The 22,786-nt window shown below is 43.2% G+C and overlaps 1 protein-coding gene across 2 annotated transcripts in view; it reads right to left on the reverse strand.

The window, feature by feature from the left end:
* The window catches only part of RGL1 (ral guanine nucleotide dissociation stimulator like 1), a 279,970-nt gene that overhangs the window by 59,912 nt on the left and 197,272 nt on the right, over positions 1–22,786 (reverse strand). For both annotated transcript variants that reach the window (XM_079905514.1, XM_079905515.1), the window contains one exon: positions 10,616–10,693. In XM_079905514.1, coding sequence (XP_079761640.1) covers positions 10,616–10,693 — 78 coding nt within the window. The remainder of the gene's footprint in view (positions 1–10,615; positions 10,694–22,786) is intronic.

Below are 22,786 nucleotides of genomic sequence, written 5' to 3' on the forward strand. Positions count from 1 at the left end.
AACCTTGACACTGACTCTGAGCTAGACCCTCCACTTTGTTCTCCTAGTCACAGAATGATTTTCTGCTGTTTCTGGGAAGGCTGCCAGTTACAGTCTGCCTCTAAGACCCCTGGCTAGATGGTTTTCCTGATGAGAAAGAACAAAGGGAGATGCAGAGATTTTTTTTTTTCCTTTTTTTGCCTGTAAAAGTATGTAAAGGATGGAAACATTATCTAGACTCGTCAAGGTAATCTTGCAATGCTTTCTTGTACATTTTCCATTGTACATTTTGGTACTGGTGGTGAGTAGAGGTTAGAACGCTGGGAGGGAAAGTAAAAGAGGAATTAAGAGAGACCCAGGGAAATAAATGTAAACAAAGCCAGAGTAGGGACTAAGCACCCGAAGGCAATATAGGGCAGAAAAGCCAGTGAAGGGCCATGGGCAGTTAAAGAAGAGGAAAACCTCCAAGGCAAGAAGGAGGAAGAAAAAGATTGGGATAGGAAGGACACGCAGTAGAAAGAGTAAATATGGGTGGGAAAGGGTCAAGGGAAGGAGGAGATGAGCTCAAAACCAATAACTCAAAATCAAGTGTTTACACACCTGTCTTTCATTCCCAAAATACATGTGCAGACCCTGGCAACTGAATGTAAATTTACAGAAATTGAAGAGAATTGTTGTGCAGAGACTTAATCCTGTATTACCAAACCTTACTCAGTATGTCAGTGACTGCACTCCATTAGAAAAGGAACAAAACTAAGAGGTCTCCTAAATGCCTGTTTTTCACGAGCAGTATAGCCAATGTGGTTACACACATTCTCCGGAGTCAGACTGACTCTCTGGTTAGTCAGACAAACCCAACCTCTTTATGCCTCTGCTTCCTCATCTGTAAAATGCATACAGTAATGGATCCCTCCTCACAGAGTTCTTGTGAGGCCTAAAAGAGATAATATATCTGAAGGATTTAGAATAGTCCCTAAGACATAGTCAGTGCTCAAAAACATTAGCTATTTTCATTATTTTAAAAAAGAAGAATTACAATCTATAAGATTAAGGACTAAAGGCAAAAGGAACTACACATCAACACTGGACTCTGGTTGAGAAAGTTGTTTCCCTCGGGGGTACGAGTTAACGATTCTGATACTGCTGTACATATATACTGAAACTGAACAATTAAGTAAATGGAAGGCAGAGGGTAGAAGCCGGTTTTCTCACTGCTAGAGAGGATACTCACAAATAAGCAAGGGGAGGAAGCTAGAATGGTCCATGTGGTAAGGATTAGAGCTGAAGGCATCAGTGAAAATTCATATTTAATATAATGTATAGATGGTTATACATAGAAATATTTATAGGTATACACATTTACACATATATTTCCTAGCCATGTCAGCTGACAGGGCCAGAAGAAATGACACCCCAGTAGTGATGAGCACACCTAGCACCCAGATCTTGGTTTCTAATATCATTCTCCAATAAAAAGAACCAGGTCAGGCTTCCCTGGTGGCGCACTGGTTGAGAATCTGCCTGCCAATGCAGGGGACACGGGTTCGAGCCCTGGTCCAGGGAGGATCCCACATGCCGCGGAGCGGCTGGGCCTGTGAGCCACAACTACTGAGCCTGCGCGTCTGGAGCCTGTGCTCTGCAACAAGAGAGGCCGCGACAGTGAGAGGCCCACGCACCGTGATGAAGAGTGGCCCCCGCTTGCCGCAACTAGAGAAAGCACTCGCACAGAAACAAAGACCCAACACAGCCAAAAATAAATATTAAAAAAAACAAAACTTTAAGGTCTCCTGAAAATCTAAAAAAAAAAAAAAGAACCAGGTCTCCTTGAAGAAATGGCTGATTCTAAGACTGGGATGGGAAATATACAAGATGAGTCTAGAACGTCTTGTAGTGCCATAAAGTAAGGAAGGGCTCAAATACAATAATAGGGATGTGTGAAAGTGACACAGGAGTCAACCAGAAGAGTTCCCAATGGCCAAAGCTGGAATAATCTGAGCAATAAAGTAGCACTGCATTATATCCCACAGTATAAATAAATTTCCATGAGTCCATACTGATATAAATAAAAGACTGAATAAATTAATAAATGGGCGAGACAAATCTCCCACGCAGAAGTTTTCCCAATAAATTAGGTAGATACTTTACCCTAAAAGAAGGGAAGCAAACCAAAGGGGTTGTGCATAGTGACTTCCTTCCAAACAATATAGTATGGAAAGGAAGGGGGGAAAAAAGACATATGTCATGAAGAAACCTGAAAAATAACAACTTCATCCAGGTGATCAAGGCCAACATCAACAGTCGTAGATCATGTTGAAAGTATGTGATGAGAATGGTATTTTATCTCTGTGATATTTCTCTCAAACCTCATAAGTTCAGTCTAACTATGAGGAAAAATATCTAATTACAAGAAAAATTCTAATAAAGGGGTGTCCTAAAATATATCTGGATCAGTACTCCTCAACACTGTCAAGGTCATCAGAAACAAGAAAAGTCAAATACTGTCACAGCCAATAGGAACCTAGAGAGATATCCCAACTAAATGTAATGCAGTGTCCTGGATGGGATCCTGGAACAGAACAGGGCCATTACGTAAAAATAAAAATAAGGAACTCTGACTAAACTATGAACTTTAGTTAACAATGCATTGATTCATTAATTATAACAAATATGTATATTCGTGTTAGAAGTTAATAATAGGGGAAACTGTGGGGAAGGTATATGGGAACTCTGTATTATTGGCTCAATTTTTATATAAATGTAAAACTGTTGTTTAAAATGTCCTAAGGGGGAAAAAGAGATGAACAAGAGGGTCCAACCTAAGTACTTAAGAGAAACAGTCTCATTTTTATCACAGGGAAAGAAGTAGAGACCACACAGTGTTGAGGTTAAAGCCTGGGTTAAATCCCACTCTCTCATTTATTCACTGTATGACCTTGGACATGTTCCTTAACCTCTCTATGTCTCAGACTCCTCATCTGTAAAACAGGAATAATAACACATAGAGTTATTATAAGGGTATTAAAAGGATACTCAGTACTTAACACAGGAACTATTCCTATGAAGCAGCCAATGAACTCTAGCCATTATTATTAGAAAGAGACACCGCCGCTCACCAAAGTTATTTTTCAGGGACCTCAGTAACTCATTATTCTCCAATTCCTCACAGTCCGAGAAGGGAGTTTTTATGCTATAAATAGGTCTCTAATGAAAAAATTGCTGAGGCGTTCTACAGTTTTCACCATTAGAATGGAGTTTCCGTTGGGGATGACAGATGCTACGAGAACCAAGAACAGGAAGCAGGCGCTCAGATTGATGGGCCTGACCAATCTGGTCTTCCTTCTTCTTTACTCACATCCTCCAACCCATCTCCTTCCCCAGGAAACAAGCCTAACTTCCACATTTCTAACAGCTGTTTGGGGACCTTGCTTGGGGTGTTCATTTCATTAAAAAGCCAGGCAAAACAACACAGGCTAAAGGAAATAATCCCAAACTGTACAATCTCAGAATGCTAACAAGCTAAAGCACTAGTCACAATGGTGAGACTATACCCTAGTTCCTCATGTACTTCTCTCTGCAGCCCTTTTACTGTCATATAGACAAATATGGCGGCAGGGGTGAGGGGGCAGGGGGAATTTATGAGCACCAGAGATCCCAACGCTATTTTTGAAATAACAGGCCTGAGAGCAAAACAGTGAGAAATCCAAGTCCTGGAGTCAATTGGACCTGAGATCAAATATCAGACCTGTCATTAACCAGTTGCTTGATCTTAGTCAAAGCACGTAACTTTTCCGGAGCCTCAGTTTACACACCTATAAAATCAGGACAATATCTCACAGCATGTCTGTGATGGTAAAAGAAGGTACAAAATGCCTAGCAGAAAGCCTTGCACTAAGGTAAGTACACCCCAAACTGTAGCCAGTGGTGGTGGTCAGAGAGGTGACAGTGGTATCATCATTTCCATCATCTCTGCCGCTGCAGGGTGATCAAGGGACAGAGTCTGGTGGTGATGTCTCTTTACCTTTCTCTAACATGTAGAGGACCTTAGGAGATTCTCAGGCGGCCATTTATTCTTCTCTCTGAATCAATGATTATCGATGTTGTTTCATTCCTCCATTATTAGAAAAGTAATTTCTGCTTGGGAGCCTGCACTCTTCCCTTAAATGCATAATTTTGATTCAAGATTTCAATGACTTTTTTAAAACTATACTTTGTTTTTCTTTGTCCAGTATGGATGTTTTAAAGACAATACCAGGCTCTTTTATGTGGTTTATTGCATCTCCATTTCTACTTTTGTTTTACTTTTTAAAAATATTCCTTTCACATTATAGCCTTTAATTCTTCTAAATTTGGAGTTTTAAATCTTATTTTTGCTCTGTTCTTTACTCTTCTTTCTTTGCCCCATTTTTGTTACAATCACTCAGATTGATTTCAATTGCCTTCTTAGGTTATTTGAATTTGATGGAATGAATATTGATCGCAAACTCACTGGGAAGACTTGTTAATACCTTCCACTGTAAAGTTTCCCAGATATTAAAGAATTACAGCCAACTTCCTTTAACTCATCTCCCTTTTCTTTAAAATGTTTCCAATATCTTGGATACTAATATTTATAGGACTCTTTACCACTGGCTAAAACCTGGTGTCACTATTTACAACTTCTGGGAAAAGATTACAAGAATGACTTTTATATCATCTGAACGTTTGGAGATGAAAGCAGTATGATTTCAGTGGTTTAAACCACTGCTATGGTAAAGAGTTTGAGAAAACAAAACATGGCATTCCAGAAGGGAAGTGATGAGAGTCAATTAAAGAAAAAAAACTGAAATTATTTCAACATTACAATAGTAATTTTTTAAAAGGAATAAAAAAGCGTAATTCCTGAATAGTTTTAAACATCTTTAAATAAAGTTCTGTGTGTGTGTGTGTGTGTGTGTGTGTGTGTGTGTGTGTGTGTGTATATATGATATTCTAATCTCAAATACATTTCAGAGAGTGAAGATTCACGGTGTCAAGGCTCTGTATGGTTAATATCCCTTCTTCATGTTCTCTTCACTTCTGAATTCAATGATTGTAATAAATCTGCACTAAGGAAAGTTTCCTTTTCCCATCTGGTTCAGATTTTATTATTCTAAATAGATAGCATTTTCTCATGTAAAAGTGTCGGCAGGAAGGAGGAAAGGGGTGCAGGTAGAATGAATGTTGGCAGAGATGTCTTCTTCTGTCATAGGAAGTGAGTTCCCTGATTTCCCAACAGTGACAAGTTTAGGGATTGTAGAAACAAATATGGTATGACTTATTATTTACATCAGTCTAGTGCTAACATCAGAAATCACTGTGTGGCAAAGATTCCAACATCTAAAATCCTTGCAAGTTGAATTCCCTGCAACTGAAGGAATTCTTACTTTAGCCAGATAACTTTAAAGGTCCTGATATCACACAAAGCCTGAACCGGGCATACTCGGGACTGGAATTACAAGTGAGAGTCACAGCACAATCAGATACTTTTTGAAATTCATGAAGAACACTAGCCAGTTGTGGTCCAAGACACCAGAAACCAATCTTTCATCTTGACTGTTTCATCTGTTATTTCCACATTTTTGCCTTCTTTTAAGTTCTTTTATCCTTTGAAAGGTTCATTAGATCCATATTCGGAAATACAGGAAAGACTGTTACCTTGGGACTTGGGAGCCTGTATCAAATGTAAGCCTTGTTCTATGCTTTACAACAAAAACTGAAAAACCAAACAATAGTTGAGCATTTTCCTTTTCATAGTTAAACCCAGTAGTGATTCCCCACCTCCACCCCCCATATCCCTGGGCTGCAAAACTGAAGGCATCTGTCCTAAAACAGGATGTTTACTTCTTAGAATGTCACTGAATTCCTGCCGTCTGTTTCCCACCTGAAATCACAAGAACACAGATTTGCAGCAAAGGAAAACAATGGGCATTTTGCTGCTCCTTGCCTGACCCCACAATACAATGCTTTAGTCCATCTCTTTATTTATGATCCTAGCCAGCAGTTCTGATGTCACGATTAATAATAAGCAAATCAAAGAAGCTGTGTATTTTTTCTTTCCTATTTTATCAAAACTGGTTACCCAGTCTTTCCAACAGAGACAAGCAGTAAAGGGCACCTCTCAAACAATCAATATAATATTTGGACCATATCTCTGCTTCTGATATTCATTTTCATTTTTAAGAAGATGAAAAGAGGGATTCCCTGGTGGCGCAGTGGTTGGGGGTCCGCCAGCCGATGCAGGGGACACGGGTTCGTGCCCCGGTCCGGGAAGATCCCACATGCCGCGGAGCGGCTGGGCCCGTGAGCTATGGCCGCTGAGCCTGCACGTTCGGAGCCTGTGCTCCGCAACGGGAGAGGCCACAACAGTGAGAGGCCCGCGTACCGCAAAAAAAAAAAGAAGATTTAAAGAAAGCTAAATAAATTTTATCCTAGGCATCCTTAAACTTGAAAGGATCTCAGAGCACTCATTTGTCAGGAAAAGAGACTGAAAGCGAGAGAGGTGAAGTGACAGTGATGGAGGAGGAGCTTGAGTGTGAGTTCTCCAGCCTCGTTTCCCAGGGTCTGTCACCTTCCATGAGGCTGGCTCCATGGCCACCTCAGCATTGGATTCGCCTAATTATAAGAAGGGGCATAAATAAATAAATTTCCAAATAAGTATGGTATTATTTTTACATATATTTAGATGTTCATAAATAAAGACAGTTTTCACTTGAGCCCTGCAGCAGCCTCATCACCGTCCAGCAGGGTTTCTTACCTAGGCACTATTGATATTTAGGGTCAGGTAATTCTTTGTTGCAGAGGGGAGAGGGGCCGGTCTTGCACATGGCAGAATGTTTTGCAGCAATCCTGGCCTCTGCCCACTAGATGCCAGAGCACCTCCCCACCAAGTTGAAACAACCCAAAATTCTCCAGATCTTGCCAAATGTCCTCTGGGGGCAAAACTCCCCCACTGAGAACTGGCATATAGCCATATCTCCTACACATCTATCAGCCATCAGGAAGCCTTCAGTCACTGCTACAAGTCAGCTGCTGCAGCTCTGAGATGATCAAGGAACTTTCCATGTGTTACATGTGGAATGGACAAGGTGCTTCCCTGATTTCCTCCAAAAACAGACAAAGCAGTGACCCTATCAAGTCACAGAAATGATCAGAAGGGTAACTTGTGAAAAAGAGAACAAAAAGAGAATGCTCAAGTGAGATGAAAAATAATAAAAGGAGAAGTGGAGGGAAAAAACCCCAACAAGACAGAAGAAAGGGAAATGGAAAGAAGAAAGAGGTCAGCAGAGAGAAGGGATTTTAGCATTCCAGTATCTGTAGGACAGAGTGACCCATTATACGATAAAGTGGCATATTTTCATCAGGCATAATTTTTTAAAAAGGCAACTCAGTCTGAGGAAAAGGGTCAAGAACTTTCTACCAATTCACTGTGAGGTTTTAGGAAAGGACCATTGTCCTCAGATGATGGACCCCTCAGGGGAGTTCTGTGTGAAGCTCTTTGTTAAGGCCTCATATGCTTAGAACTGTAAAGCCCTTTAAAACAGCTTATCCTGGAGCCTCACCCACGTTACTGTTCCTGGTGTACAATTCATCTGAATGAAGTTTTAGAACAGGCCTTTGAAAGAATGAGCATGACTCTTCACGTCCAGAGTACAAAGCAATTTGCTTTAACTGCTACTTCCCAGAAAACTATTTAACCTCAAAACACCCCCTGGGAAACAGCAAAGCTCTCGATAGTTTTCATACTGTTACTCTCCTCAGGGTGTTCAGGTGACTGGTTGAATGGTAGCTCTAGATGTGACGCAATTCCAAAATATGTAGATAACAACATGCTTATTGCTGCATCTGGTCACAGATTGAGGTTACATTTGACAAGCTGGCCACTCAATTCGTAGAGTATCTCTTCTTTGACATATGTTTTAAAATTCATTCTAAAAAGGTTCTTTTTTTAAAAAAATTATTATTTCTGTAAGTTTTCATGGATACACAAAACGAACAACAACAAAACCCCTCTAATCCTACGATTCTCAAACTTTAAAATGCATAGGAATCACTTGAGGATCTTGTTAAAATGCAGATTCTAATCTAGGTCTGGGGCGGGGCCTGAGACTCTGCATTCCTAACAAGTTCCCAGGCGATGCTGATGTGGCATTTATGGGCTAGGCAGCGGCATCTGGATTGGGCACAACAATGAGATAATAAAGAACCACAAGAAAAAAAAAAAAGGTTGTAAGTCTAATCCATTCCCTCAAATTACCTATCTGATTATACAGCTTCCCTCCTGCAAAAACTTTTTAGGGCTGACTGCCCACTGCTTACCAGGGAAAGTCCAAACCCTCTTGAATTTGTGAGAGATTCAAACCTTCCACGATAACTTCAGCTCCACTAGCTGCCCTCACCCAACATGTACACAGTGAAGCAGCTGCCCCAATTCTGTGCTGTTCTCCCAAATATCATATACTCTGCACTTCCCTGATTTGATCCCACTGTCCCCTCTTCCTAAACGCCTCTACCATCCAAACCTTCACGCTCCTTCAAAGCCTGCTTCAGATGTCACCTCTTCCAAGAAGCCTCCCTAAAGCCCTCTAGGAATAAGGTATCTCTTCCACGCACCACACCTTGCACTTGGCATTCAAATATCTACACTGGTGTGTTTAGTTTTCTGGAAGGTTATGGCCCATCCAATAAAATTATGAAACTACCTGACAACTAACTCAGGAGTTAAAAAGATACCCAGTTTTCTCATCTTTATATCCCTGGCTCCTGGAGAAAGGAGCCCATCAGCCAATTGCCTGAACAGTTAAAAATTCCATAGGATTACCTCCCTGAACTTTTGATCCCAAAATGAAACCACGAGTGGTTTCAAGCACCCTAGTATATAACCTATCTACTCAAGGACCTCACTCTTTCAGCAGCCTGTACCCCTACATCGTGGATTTCTTCTTCACTGACTGCTGGATCAAATTCATCAGCATAAACTACCTCCCATTAAAAAAAAAAAAGGCACAATGAAAAGACCATCCCTTGCCCTCATCCTCCGCCTCATTTCTGTTTCCCTTTACAACATAACTCTTCCAAAGAGTCGTTAAACTCGTCGTCCCCACTTCCTCCCCTTCTAACCTCTCTTAACTCACATCTGCATCCACCAAAACTGCGCTTGCCACGGGTGCCAAAGACGAAAGTGTGGCAGAATTAGGAGTCACTCCCCAGACCCCTCTCACTTGATGTCTGGACAGCATCAGACAGAGTCGGTCACGCCCCCTCCAAAACCCCTTCTCCGCTTGTCTTCTGGAACACAGCTTCTTTCTTCTCCTTCCCCCTGCCTGCTCTGTTCCAGTCTCCTCTGCTGGACCGTCTGCTTTCCTAACTCTCAGTACTGGAGGGAACCAAGGCTCAGTCTTTGGACCTTTGCCTTCTAGATCCACCCTTTGTCCACAGGAGGTCACATCCATTCCCATAGCTTTAAACACCATGTATAAACTAAGGATGCCCAAATGTATACTTCCAGCCTAGACTTCTCCCTGGAATCTACACTCACCCAATTACCTCAAAATTAACACGTCTAAGATGAAATTATTGACACATGCTCCCCACCAAACTTTCTTATCGCATAAAGCCGGGGCTCCATTCTATCGCTCGCTCACACACAACCCTTGGAGGCATCCTTGCCTCTTCTTTGTCTCACATGCCGCACCCACTGCATCGGTACATCCTGTCAGCAACACCTTCAGGACTTCTGCAGAAGCTGTCCCTACTACAAGCTACTACTTCTTGTTACCACTCCTATAATGACGATGTTGACAACTACTATTACTACTCACGTCCGTGCTGTCATCACCCCTTGCCTGGACCCACGTAAGGGCCCTAACCGGGCTCCTTGCTGCCACCCTTGCCCCTGTCCCCAGTGTCATGGTCTATTTTCCACACAGAGCCAGAGTAGGCCTTTTAAATATAAACCAGGCCATAGCGCTATTCTCCTAAAGGCCTGTTAAGTGTTTCTTATCTTTCTCAGAATAAAATTCAGCATCCTTCCCAAAGCCCCCATGTGATGAGGGGCCCTTACAGGCCTCATGCCCCAGTACCTGCCACTTCATTCACTTGGCTGCAGCCTCATTCACGCCTCTACTGTTTCTCAAACACTGTTCCTGCCGCAGAGCTTTTTCCATATTCTCCCTGCCTGGACATTCACAAGGCCTCACCTGCACCACTTGCAGGTTTCTGCTCCAATGTCTCCAGATCGGATCAGAAAGCCTATGGGAATCAGAGTCTCCAACAGGATCTAGCCCCCCTGCCCTCCTTCATTCTTTTCTGCCTGGATTCTTTGTTTCTCTCTCTCTCTCTCCTAAAATATAAACTTCATAAGAGCTTGGACTTACTTATTGTGTTCATAGCTGTATCCCTTAGCACAGAGCCTGGCCAAGAGTGTGTGATCGATACATGTTTACTGACTGAATAAATGAATAGCATTAGATCGTCAAAAAATACTTCTATGACTTTATCTGTATTATGGAAAAAACCATGGCAACATTCCAAAGGAGATTAAAAACTCCACTAAATTACATTCTTTTAAGATAATAAGTCTTGACTGAGAGCTTGTAATGCAGAGGAGAGGCAGACTCACTTCCTGATCACCGTCTTAGACTCTGATGAACTTTGGCCTCCAACTTCTTCACAGTTTGGGCTTGTCAGGTTCCCATACCTTTATAGATAAAAACAAACAAACAAACAGAAAATGCAATCAGTGGTGTTGGAGAGCAACTCTTTTCCATTTCAAGCACAACAGTTATACTTTTCAGGAGTATTTAAGGAAAGTAATATCTGTGAAATAACATCAAAAATGATACTATATTATTGATATTTATTTAATGGGTAAACATATATATGTGTGTGTATATATACGTGTGTGTGTGTGTATGTATAAATATACGGTCTACAAGGAAAGTGATTTAGCAATGAATCACATTACTTAAAACTTTCTCTTAATATTTAACATTTCTTTGGATGTTTTCCGATGAAATTACTCTTTTCCTCTTAGCAGGAGAATCAGGCGTTATGGGATGCACAGGTGGGAGATTCCTCATGAACTCCGGAGCATCAACCCCTCTGTGTAGCTACTGAAGGAAGATGTGGCTTTGCTTGCACAACCTTCACGCCTGGGCCACACATGGGCACAAGATGACGACTCCGTGCTCTGCTTATGAGTCTGATCTCCTTGAGGATAGGTCCTACTGGAGGAAGGTGACGGAAACAATTCCAAACCCTCAAGTGAAGGCTGAGATAGAGACAAGGACTGAAGAACAGAATCGTCGTGTCTCAGCAACCAAGAGAGCAGCAGTGTGTACACCGAGGTCAGGCTGATCTAGGCTTCCCCAGCCACTGGGGAAGGGGGGCAAAGGGCAACAACGGTTTAGAAAGCAATAGGTGCCTAAACTTTAAAATTTCTCTCATTACAAACTCAAAACTTATTAAAACATTGATCAGGGGCTTCCCTGGTGGCGCAGTGGTTGAGAGTCCGCCTGCCGATGCAGGGGACACGGGTTCGTGCCCCGGTCCGGGAAGATCCCACATGTCACGGAGCGGTTGGGCCCGTGAGCCATGGCCGCTGAGCCTGCACGCCCGGAGCCTGTGCTCCGCAATGGGAGAGGCCACAACAGTGAGAGGCCCGCGTACCGCAAAAAACAAACAAACAAAAAAAAACATTGATCAGTCCCCGGTTACACTGTTAGATGTCCTTCCAACTCCATAGGTAAGCAAGTCTATTTCATACAAATATATCATGTTTTGTTTGGTTCAGAATGTTCATTTAGTAAATTCACTTTAGACTCCTAAGGAGGAGCCTTTATATTAACTTATAATGCCTAGACTATTTCTGCAGTTTCTCTTCCCATCAGTGGAGAATTCAGAGATTCCTTGGAGTTTCACAAGCTGGTAATCTGTCCCAAAGTTTTGATAATAGAAATTCTATAACTGGTGGGGTTTACATTTTTAAAGAGAACACTTCTGTCTTCTACTAATAGGATTAAGAACCCCAGTACCCTTATGGTTCCTTGTTCCTAGGATTTACAAGCCCTTTTAAAAATGAAAGCCCACCATCTGGTTTGACAGAATGCCAGTCCATCTGGTCTCCCCATCGCCCTATCCCGGCAGGTCCTAGTTTACGCCCACAGGCATCAGCCCCCTCCCCCATCCACGTGCTCCTTCTCAAGCTCATCAGCTTTATGGACTCCTTGGCCTCCCAGAGGTATTTTCCACTGGCCTCCACCCTCCCTGTTCCTCTTCATTCTGTCCTGCACCTGCTATTTAGAGGCTTCCAGGGCTACCCTTTGCTTTCCCTGAGATAAGAACTCAGTCAGATTAAGATTTATGCAGCCCCATGTGGGCAAGGCAGGGCTGGGAAATGAGATTCCTAGTAAATAAATAGAGTGGGATTTCTTGGCTCTCTCTTTGGCCACCGTCATAGCGAACCCTGTCCTCATGTTCCCTCACAACAGACTCTGGTTTATTTAAGTAGGAAAGATGGGGTAAGTACAGTGAAGAGGGAGGCCACTGTGCCTACCACGCATCTGACTTGAGTCATCCATAAACTCCCGCCTGCCGGCCCTCAGTGACTAAATGTGGGACTTAACCTTCGTTTGGGTCACATTCTGTGTTCCTTCATTAATCCTCTTTCTGGCTACCCCGGAAATATTGCATCTTTTATCTTCCAACTGGAACCTCTGAGAGGTCGAAATAAAAGCGAAAAAGCTTCACGAGGGAAAGATACACATTTTACTGCACCTGATATTTTTCTTTCCAGAGACGTTCATACTAAAAATCCCCTGGTCTTCCTATTCCTTGTCTTTACTTTTGCTTCTCACACTCTGCTGCTCTTTCTCTGCATTTTTCAGACTCGGAGCTGAGATGCTGGCCGGGGTGACATGAACACCCATCACAGTTCTGCTCCCAGAATATGATGCCACAGGTGCAGTCAGACCATGTCACAAAGCACTAAGTAACTTACACTGGTGAGTGAGCAAAGTTCTCTCTCCTTAATGAACCCGGTACCATCTGCTCAGAAGATCACATGGATACTTCTCCCGGCCAGCAGAGTATTATGAGTAGAGGCTCATAGTCAGGACCAGCATGACTGGTTGGTAATAACTTGGAGACAAATCAGAACCATCAATAACTAGCCATGTGTGTGGTGGCGCACACGGTCCAGGCACTCAGGCTCAAAGGCTGCAGCATCCCTAACTCTTTCTTTTTTTCTTAAGATGTTGGGGGTAGGACTTTATTAATTAATTAATTTATTTTTGCTGTGTTGGGTCTTCGTTTCTGTGCGAGGGCTTTCTCTAGTTGTGGCGAGCGGGGACCACTTTTCATCGCGGTGCGTGGGCCTCTCACTATCACAGCCTCTCTTGTTGCGGAGCACAGGCTCCAGACACGCAGGCTCAATAGTTGTGGCTCACGGGCCCAGTCGCTCCGCAGCATGTGGGATCCTCCCAGACCAGGGCTCGAACCCGTGTCCCCTGCATTAACAGGCAGACTCTCAACCACTGCGCCACCAGGGAAGCCCCCCCTAACTCTTTCTTCTCTGCCCGATCCACTAGGAAACTCTTTTGGCTCTGCCTTTATGACATATCCTGAATCCCAGCACTTCTCGTCACTCTGCCCTGGCTCACACTGCCACCATCTTTGGCTGGATCCATGCAACAGGCGCTTAACGCCTCTCCTGGCAGGTCTGCCTCAAGCCGCAGCGATGCTGTTCATGCCGCTGCTCTGCTCAAAACCCTCCCCCAGCTCCACTCTTCTCCACTCTTCGGAAAGGCCAACATCTTACCCATCTCCTGAGGCCCTAAGTGACCTGCCCCTGATATCTCTGACCACGTCTCCTACACTCACTCACTTCCCCTCAGCCTCACTGGCTTCCTTGCTGCTTCCCCACACCACACACACACACACACACACACACACACACACACACACACACGCCAGGCATCCTCCTGCACTGCCACCGCCTCCCACGCCCACACCGATGGTGCACTCCCGGGGCTCCTGCAGGTCTTTGCTCCAATGTCACTTTATCAGTGAGGCCTTCCCTGACCGTCCTATGTAAACCAACACTAACACCAGTGTTTTATTCTCCTCCACAGCCTTTAACACATTCTAGTACACTGTGCAATTCATACAGCTATTGTCCATTAGAACACAAACCCCACGAGAGCAGGACTTCTGTCTCTTTTGCTCATTACTCTTTAGAGCTTGGAGCAAGGGCGGCACCCAGCAGGCATGCTGATGGCTATTTGCTGGGAGCAAATGAGTGGTCTAGTGGGGTTCCCTAGGCAGACGTGGAAATGAACCTCCCAACGACTAGGTTCATATTTGTGTCTATAAAGGCATTCTTTGGCTTTTTGCTTATACAAGTGTCTTAACCTGTCTGTGCCTTCATTTCTAATGATCTAGGAGCATAAAAAAGCTTTAGGATAGCTGCGATCGTTACAAAAATCTAAAATTAAAATGCGAAAGGAACTTTTAAGATCCTAGAGCTGAGACCTTGAAGGTGTAAGTAGTATAAAAATACAAAAAAAAAATGTATATACAGTTTTACAAAGGAGACCTTTAGAAGCAAGATAAAATTAAAAAGCCTATAACCCTCTGGAATTTCATGGACTGGGGAGGGGACGATTATTTGCCCCTGCACTTTTCTTATCATTAAGGAGAATTAAAGCCTTACAGAAAAGAAACTAGACCAGCACTGGAATCAAGAACTCTTTAACGCTCAAGCTAGGTCGTTTGAGAGTTAAGAGTTAGTTTTATGAGATTAAGAGTGTTTCTTTGATGTTTCCTGGACCCTCTCATAGCTTCCCATCAAAAACCAGAGTCAAGTTCAATTCATTTACTCCAGGGGAGTAAATAAAGAGTGTGTGTGTGTGTGTGTGTGTGTGTATGTGTTTAATTAATGAGTAGCTACAGACAAACCTGTCAACAATGTCACCTCCAATTTCTGCAAAACCTCCCTGGAGTTTAAGATCAAAGCTCGAACCTCTTAAGAAGGCTTTACCAAACTGCCCTTCTTTAAAGGCAATTCATAAACCTTAAAATACAAATTATCAGAATGACTTCTGACATGGTTTTCTCTGTATCACAAGGCAAAAGAAAGATTTACAAATGTCTCCTAAAGTACAGCCTTGCGCAATTTTTTACTGCAGCCTAAAATTTACTAGAAAAAGAAAAAAAAAAAAACCTCAATATAACGTTTAACTGGTTGCTAATATTTAAACAGGAAACAGTTATTTCCAGGGGGGATGGATGTATTGTTTGGCGCCTATCCGGGCAGATAAAACGTTTAATATGTGTTTGAAGGGACGACCAGGAATACTTGTGGTTCAAAGAAATCTTAAGATAAAGTTATCCCCAGGGACAGTACTTCTGGGGGTGGGGGGTGGGGGGTGCTTTCTAACCTTTACTCTCTAACAGAAAAGTCTCAGCAACATCAGACCAGGATGGGGATAATCCCGAAGAACCTTTCAGGCTCCACTTGATGACGGTAGGTGATCCCATGATAACGACAGTTAATAATTATTGAGAGCTCACTATATACCAGGCACTGTGCTCAGCACTTTGCATGGATTGTTTCATTTAATTCTCACAATAATCCTAGATGATGGTATTATTACTCTTCCTATTTAATGGATGAGAAAATGAGGCCCAGAGAGCTTAAGTAATTTGCCCTCAAAGACACAGCTAGTAAGTAAAGGAGGGATTTGAACCTTGACAGTCAGACTCTAGAGCCCAGTCTTTGAGTCAACACCCGATCACACAAACCATAGTTATTTTGTTTATTTATTTTATGTCTCCCTCCACCAAATGATAAGTTCTTTGAGGTTAGAAACCTTGGGCTTTTCACTTACTCGGTCATTCATTCTTTCACTCATTTAGTCCTCATTCAATGAGTATTTATTAAAGCCTATTTTCAGGTACTATTCTGTGCACTGAGGATACAGCAGTGAACTAAGCAAAGCCCCTGTTTTCATGGAGCACAATGTAGTGGGGGGAGATAAGCAATAAACTAGTAATTAGTGAATATATACTAGTCAGATGGTGAAAAGTGCAATGGAGAAAAATAAAGTAGCCAAGGGCACTCAGACATGATTGGAGGGCCTGAGGTAGCTGCTTCACATGAGTGTCCAGGAAAGGCCTGACGTGAATGTGACAATGAACTAAAATCCTCCAGAAGGCGAGGGAATGGGCCACACATATCTCTAGGAGGAGAGCCTTCCAAGCGGAGGGGAGAGCCAGGGCAAAGGCCTTGGGACCGTGGCAGGATGGTGCGCTTGAGAAACGTCAAGAAGACCAGTGAGGAAGGAGCAGAACAGATGAAGCGGAGACAGAGAAGGAGGTGAGCATGCAGGTGGCAGGGGCAGATCACGAGGGCCTGGCCGGCCATGGTCAGGGCTTTGCTTTCACCCTTTTACCTCGCTTACTGCTATATGCCCTGAGCCTGGAGTAGAGCCTGCGCTTAGCGGACACTCACTAAACACGTGCCAAATGAATTCATCAATGCCCTCTACTATCACGAATAGTTGAGGATGGGGAGGGGAGGGCAGGGAAGAAGCTACTTATGGGGGATGATGAAAGAACAGAGAGGAGGAAGTTAAGGCAGGAGAGACCTCACATGAAGCTGCTGACTCAAGGACCTCTGGGAGCCTTTGCTTTTCTAATCAACCCCAGCCTGTGAACATCTGAAGCATTTTTTCTTTAACTGACCCACAAGAACACAGGTCAGGTATGAGGAAAATGTTCAGAAGCTGACCTTGACTCAGAAGAATGACACAGTGAAATAGCCTGCAGATGTCGGGAACACCAAGTGAGGCCTTGATTAAGACTGCAGACCGTACACCACAGAGCAGCCAGGGGCTTGTTTTTAATCGCTCCGAATAATACCCTCCACGGCAGGCACCTCTCCACCCAAGTGTGACCTGACAACTGGGTCACGGCCACCAAGCCTACGTTGGAAAGGTCTTGCTACCACCATGGAGCCTGTTATTCAAGGAGAAGACGAAGGTCAGAGACAACAGGCAAAAACTCCTTGTTCTCTTGCAAGAAAGGAAGGGGTCAATGATGCCAAACAGAGAACCAGGCAGTGTGCTTTCACTCACGAGGCCTGGTTCTCTAGGCAAAGTTCTCCCATGATCAGAAAAAAAGGCAAAAAACCCAGAAGGAGCCTCAGTCCTCCCCTCCAGGCCTTTGCTGTGAAGGGCCCTCCACCTTCCTTGCCCTTCAATTCGTCACATTATCTCCATATTATTGATGATGGTAGCAGGAACATTAATGTTCCCTTAACCATCTCCCTGATAGTTAAGGGAACATTAATAGCCAAAGTACCTAGTATTTCTGTTCCACTTGATGGTTTCAAAACACTGTAAGATTTCCCTTGACAACACTATCTCCACCTCCAGCCCCAACCTACAACTGTCTGAGAGGGAGACCAAGAAAAGGACAAATACTTTACAGTCACTATTCAGCCAGGGAAAGAAAATGAAAAGGCGTCTCTTGCTATAACTTGTTTCTCATTCACATTTAAAGTTTTTTCTCAAGCCTGATGGCCTTCATGCCCTTGCTGTCAGGTTTCTTCTATTTTCTACTGCAGGTCCTTGTCACCCATCTCTCTTCTCGGGCCCGTTGACTGCCCCCAAGAGCTTGGTGGCTCATCGGTGCCTCCTTCTTCCACCTGTAATTGGTAACAATTCTAAACCATCAGCTGCGAATCTGTCTTGTTAGCATGCTACAGCCGCTGCAGACACAACAAAGGTAAGAAGGTCGACGGAAGAAACAGGTTACAACTGGGGGCAGGGAGCACGCAGCACCCTGACAACCACAGAATCTGTCTACAAGTTGGGATTTTCCTTAGGTTTAAGATGAATTAATACATTATTAACAAGTCAGTGCGAGCCTATGGCTCAGTTTTCCCCAACCACAAAAAGATGCTCTTGCAGAGCTCTTCAAGAATCTTCTCGGACTTACCTGGTGGTGCAGTGGTTAAGAATCCGCCTGCCAATGCAGGGGACACGGGTTCGTGCCCCGGTCCTGGAAGATCCCACATGTCGCGGAGCAACTAAGCCCGTGTGCCACAACTACTGAGCCTGCGCTCTAGAGCCCGCGAGCCACAACTACTAAGCCCACGTGCCACAACTACTGAAGCCTGTGCACCTAGAGCCCATGCTCCGTAACAGGAGCTACCACATTAAGCCCGCGCACCGCAATAAGTAGTAGCCCCCGCTCAACGCAACTAGAGAAAGCCTGCGTGCAGCAACAAAGACCCAACGCAGCCAAAAAATTAAAAAAAAAAAAGAATGTTATGAAAACTGCTACGTAAAATCAAATACAATGACAATGAATTTAGTATCATGGTATCCCATCAGTTTGGAGACTACTTTTCTCTCCTGTGCTCACAAAACTCAATATAACATCCATTTATCTAAATTGGTACTTGCTGGCAACTTCAAGAGACCAAAGGCAAAAGAATTACGTTTCCCAGGACTAGGAGCTTGAAGTCATTCTCCAGGGCTAAGGTCACTCCACAAAAGGTTAAAAAAAAGAAATGTCAGGGCTTCCCTGGTGGCGCAGTGGTTGAGAGTCCGCCTGCCGAGGCAGGGGACACGGGTTTGTGCCCCGGTCCGGGAAGATCCCACATGCCGCGGAGCGGCTGGGCCCGTGAGCCATGGCCGCTGAGCCTGCACGTTCGGAACCTGTGCTCCACAACGGGAGAGACCACAACAGTGACAGGTCTGCGTACCGCAAAAAAAAGAAATGTCAAATAAGAGAAAAGTGATTAAAAAAATAAATAAATAAAATTAACTCAAAAACAGCCAGTCCCCTTTTCCTTTTAAAGTTTCAGAGATATACCTTTTAAAAAAAAAAAACCACTGCATTTACTTTAATGAAATTAATGAATTTACTTTTCAGAACCATACTCATACTAGGAGCAGTGCCCTCCTCTGACTCCTAATGGCCACCTACAGGGTCCTGTCACTCATGCTAGGAAACCTTTGCCTGGAGAGTCACAACCTAGGGTCCCTGGATGAACTTAGGGAAGTTTGGGAATCCCTAAGCCATAAGCCAAATTTGGTGATGTGTTTTTCTGTTTGTTTGTTTTTTTGCTAGAGAGGGTCCATAGTTTTTAGCAGATTCTTAAAGGGGTTTGTGATCAATCCCTCCCACCAACTGCTAGAAAATGGTCAAAACCATAGCTTTAGGTTATCAAAGGTGAATTGAAAACTTTCTGATAATCACTCAGAATGTATGTACCTTGCCTTCCAGTTTTTTTTGTCAGTTTTGCTTTGTAGTTTCCAAACATAAGCACATTTTTTAAAAACCTGCTGGGCAATTTGGTATTGTTTTCTAAAAAAGAAAGATAACTGCATGTGCTGCCTCCCTTTGCCAAGTGAAATTTTTTTTTTCAAAAAAGAGCTACTTGAGAGAAACATTTTTCTTTGATTTCCAGAAAAGAAAGCTAGCCTGGTGAAGCTCTGAGGCTCAGTCCTTGACAGCAACCTTTTAGTGTTTATTCTAGCAGAACCATCACTACCATCCCGATTCTGCTGTCCAGCCACATGTTCCCATGGAGAATCCCCACTGTGATGCTGGGTGAGAGCTGGGTCCTTTTGACAAAAATAAAGATTTACCAAAGACAAGCAACCCAGCAGTGAAGAGAATTTATTTCCGTTTTCCCTCGTGTGATTACAGTTGGATGTAATTCTATAACAGTACCAAATTAAACTTTTCTGGCTAACCCAAAGCAGAGCCACAGGTACAGGGAAGAAAGAGGAACAACGCTTGTAGGTAGTGGCTAAGCCCTGTCCTTTGTTTCAGGCCATGCTTCCAGAGCTGAGTGTGTGGGCCACGCTGAACAGGGCATGAGGGCCTGAACAGAACAAGGTGAAGGTGAGCGAACACTTGACCTTCAACTTCCCTAAGCCCACGAGCACTAGATTTTTAGAGTCAGTCTCTCTGACAAGAATTCCTTGTTTCCTAACGAATCATGAACAACTTCCCTTGTTCCCTAACAAGACCAAAAGTTTTGTTGATGTTATATTCGTTTTCTATCGCTGCTGCATCAAATGACCACAAACAAATTACACAAAATTACTATTTTATAGTTGTGTAGGTCAGAAGTCCAACACAAGTCTCCTTGGGCTAAAATCAGCTGTTCCCCATCACTCACATTACTGCCTGAGCTCCGCCTCTTGTGAGATCAGTGGCGGCATTAGATTCTCACAGGAGCATGAACCCTACTGTGAACTGTGCACGCGAGGGATCCAGGTTGCACGTTCCTTATGAGCATCTAATGCCTGATGATCTGAGGTGGACCTTCGGGTGTCACTGTCTCCCATCACCTCCAGATGGGACCATCTAGTTGCAGGAAAACCAGCTCAGGGCTCCCACTGATTCTGCATTATGGTGAGTTGTATAATTATTTCATTATATATTACAATGTAATCATCATAGAAATAAAGTGCACAAGAAATGTAATGCGTTTGAATCATCCTGAAGCCACCCCCTGCCCCACCCCCACCCAGGTCCGTGGAAAAATTGTCTTCCACGAAACTGGTCCCTGGTGCCAAAAAGGTTAGGGACCGCTGCTATAGGAGACAATCCATTTAACTGCCTTTTCTAGCTTCTAGAGGCTGCCTGCATTCTTGGGCTCAGGGTCCCCTTCCTCTATCTTCAAAGCCAGCAACACAGTATCTCTCTGATCTTGTTTCCATCCTCACATCTTTTTCTCTGACTCTCTCTTTTGCCTCCACCTTTCACTTTTAAGGACCCTTGTGATTACACTGGTCCTAACCAAATAAGCCAAGTTAACTGCCTTATTTAAAAGGTCAGGTGATTAGCAACCTTAATTCTGCTTAGCCATGTAACCCAATATATTCATAGGTTCCAGGGATTAAGACTGGACATCTTTGGGGTGGGAGGCATTATTCTGCCTGCCACAGTTGGGAGTGTAAATTACTATAAATGTTGTATCTTCTATGGTTTAATGAAATAAACCCTCTTTCTCCCCCTGATAAAGCATGAGCCAGCGAGAGCATGGGACCCTTCACAAAGCATGTGCCCTACAAAAGTTTTCAACGTTCTTTTCGATGTTAGAAGCATTTCGATACCCAAAGATTCTCATAGCCCTTGTTATAATCCTCTTTTCTATCAGTAATACTTTCATCGTCCTAATAGCCACAGGAAATAAGATCTGAGTTCAATTTACCTTTAAGCAATCTGTCTTTTTTTAAAAACCTATAACATATACACAAACTGAGGGTTTTCTTGCCTATGTGGTCATCAACACTCAAACCTGGACAAAATCTATTCAAACTCATCTGCTATAACAAAAATCTTAAGAAATGGCCTTCATTTTTAAATAAATTCTCACCCTCGTCAGGATATCCAGTGTATCTGTATTTAAAGCTAAAAAAGGAAACAAAGCAATGTTAGGATTTCCTGAAAGCTTTCCCACTCTATAAATGGGATGAGCATCCTGGAATCAACTGACCAATAAATCTCAACTTTTTCATGCACGGTGGGACAAAAGATTCAGTGGATGAACCAACCACTCTGTTTGTTTCCACTTGATTTTGTTGAGAGTTATGGAGGGAAGTTACTAAAATAAATGAAGAGAATGGCATGGTATTGAAAAACTTTCCTACATAAGTGATAGAAGTTAGACATAAATCACTCTGAGACAAAAGTGTAGAAAAACTGTACTATGAGTTTAATAGTAACATTTAATATAAGTGTTACTGTTATAAAGAGACAAGCACCTGGAAGTGACTTATGGTCGTCACTAGTATAAGATGCTGTGAGGCCCTCTAAGTAGGTTAGATTCCAATACCTGCTCCCTAAGTGCTCTCTGCTCATAACCCCCTCTCTTAGGACCTGGAAGAACAAAGGGAAGATATTAGTAAACCTTGCTCCTACCAAAAGAGAAGGGAGTTAGGGAATCCAATGAGCACTGCATGGCAGCATGAATCTAGGAATATTTGGCAAGTGCCTAGTCTAATTACAGAACTAATTTTCTTTTAAAGCTTAATTATTTTTAAGTGAGGTTTCACAAAAAGTAATTTGGAACATTTCTGTGTGCAATTCAAAAAGGCTTACCCAGCTTCTTATGCTAAGGAAGCGTTTAAGAGCTGAATGAATCTGTGTTATGAGCTTTTAAAAGGAGGTTCGCTACAACCACCTCACAGTTCCCGGGGTGGTGGTGGGGGTAGGGTGCGGGGGGGGGGTTCTTAAGTACACATTCAATCGAGAAACTGATAAGATAAGCCACAGACAGGGAGAAAATATTTGCAAAAGGCATAACTGATAAAGAACTGTTATCCAAAATGTACAAAAACTCTTAAAACTCAACAATAAGAAAATGAACAACTTGATGAAAAAATGGTTAGAAGAGGACTTCCAGTTTCCAGTCCAGCACGTAAGGAGCTTAGGAGTCACCACTTCATCCTAACAACACGTGAAAAGCTGAACAAGCTGGAAAATCAACAATTCTTCTTAGATCCATCAGAGAAGTATGGTCACAAGGCAAACCCGTGCCCACTAAAACTGAAGAGACCGTCAGACAGATACAGAAAACCACAAAAGAGCAGAGCAGAAATCTCCACAGGAAACAAATGCTGAACTGTAATTGATGAATTGCTGCAGACTTAGTGTGGACAAGTCTGAGGGATAAAAACTCCAGGGGGACCCAGTCGTAGACACAGCACCACATTTCTATGAGTTTTACCTCCAGGAACTTGACCAGGTTATCATAGTTAAT

Source organism: Stenella coeruleoalba (genome assembly GCF_951394435.1).
Source record: "Stenella coeruleoalba genome assembly, chromosome: 1".
In the NCBI taxonomy this organism is placed as follows: Eukaryota; Metazoa; Chordata; class Mammalia; order Artiodactyla; family Delphinidae; genus Stenella; species Stenella coeruleoalba.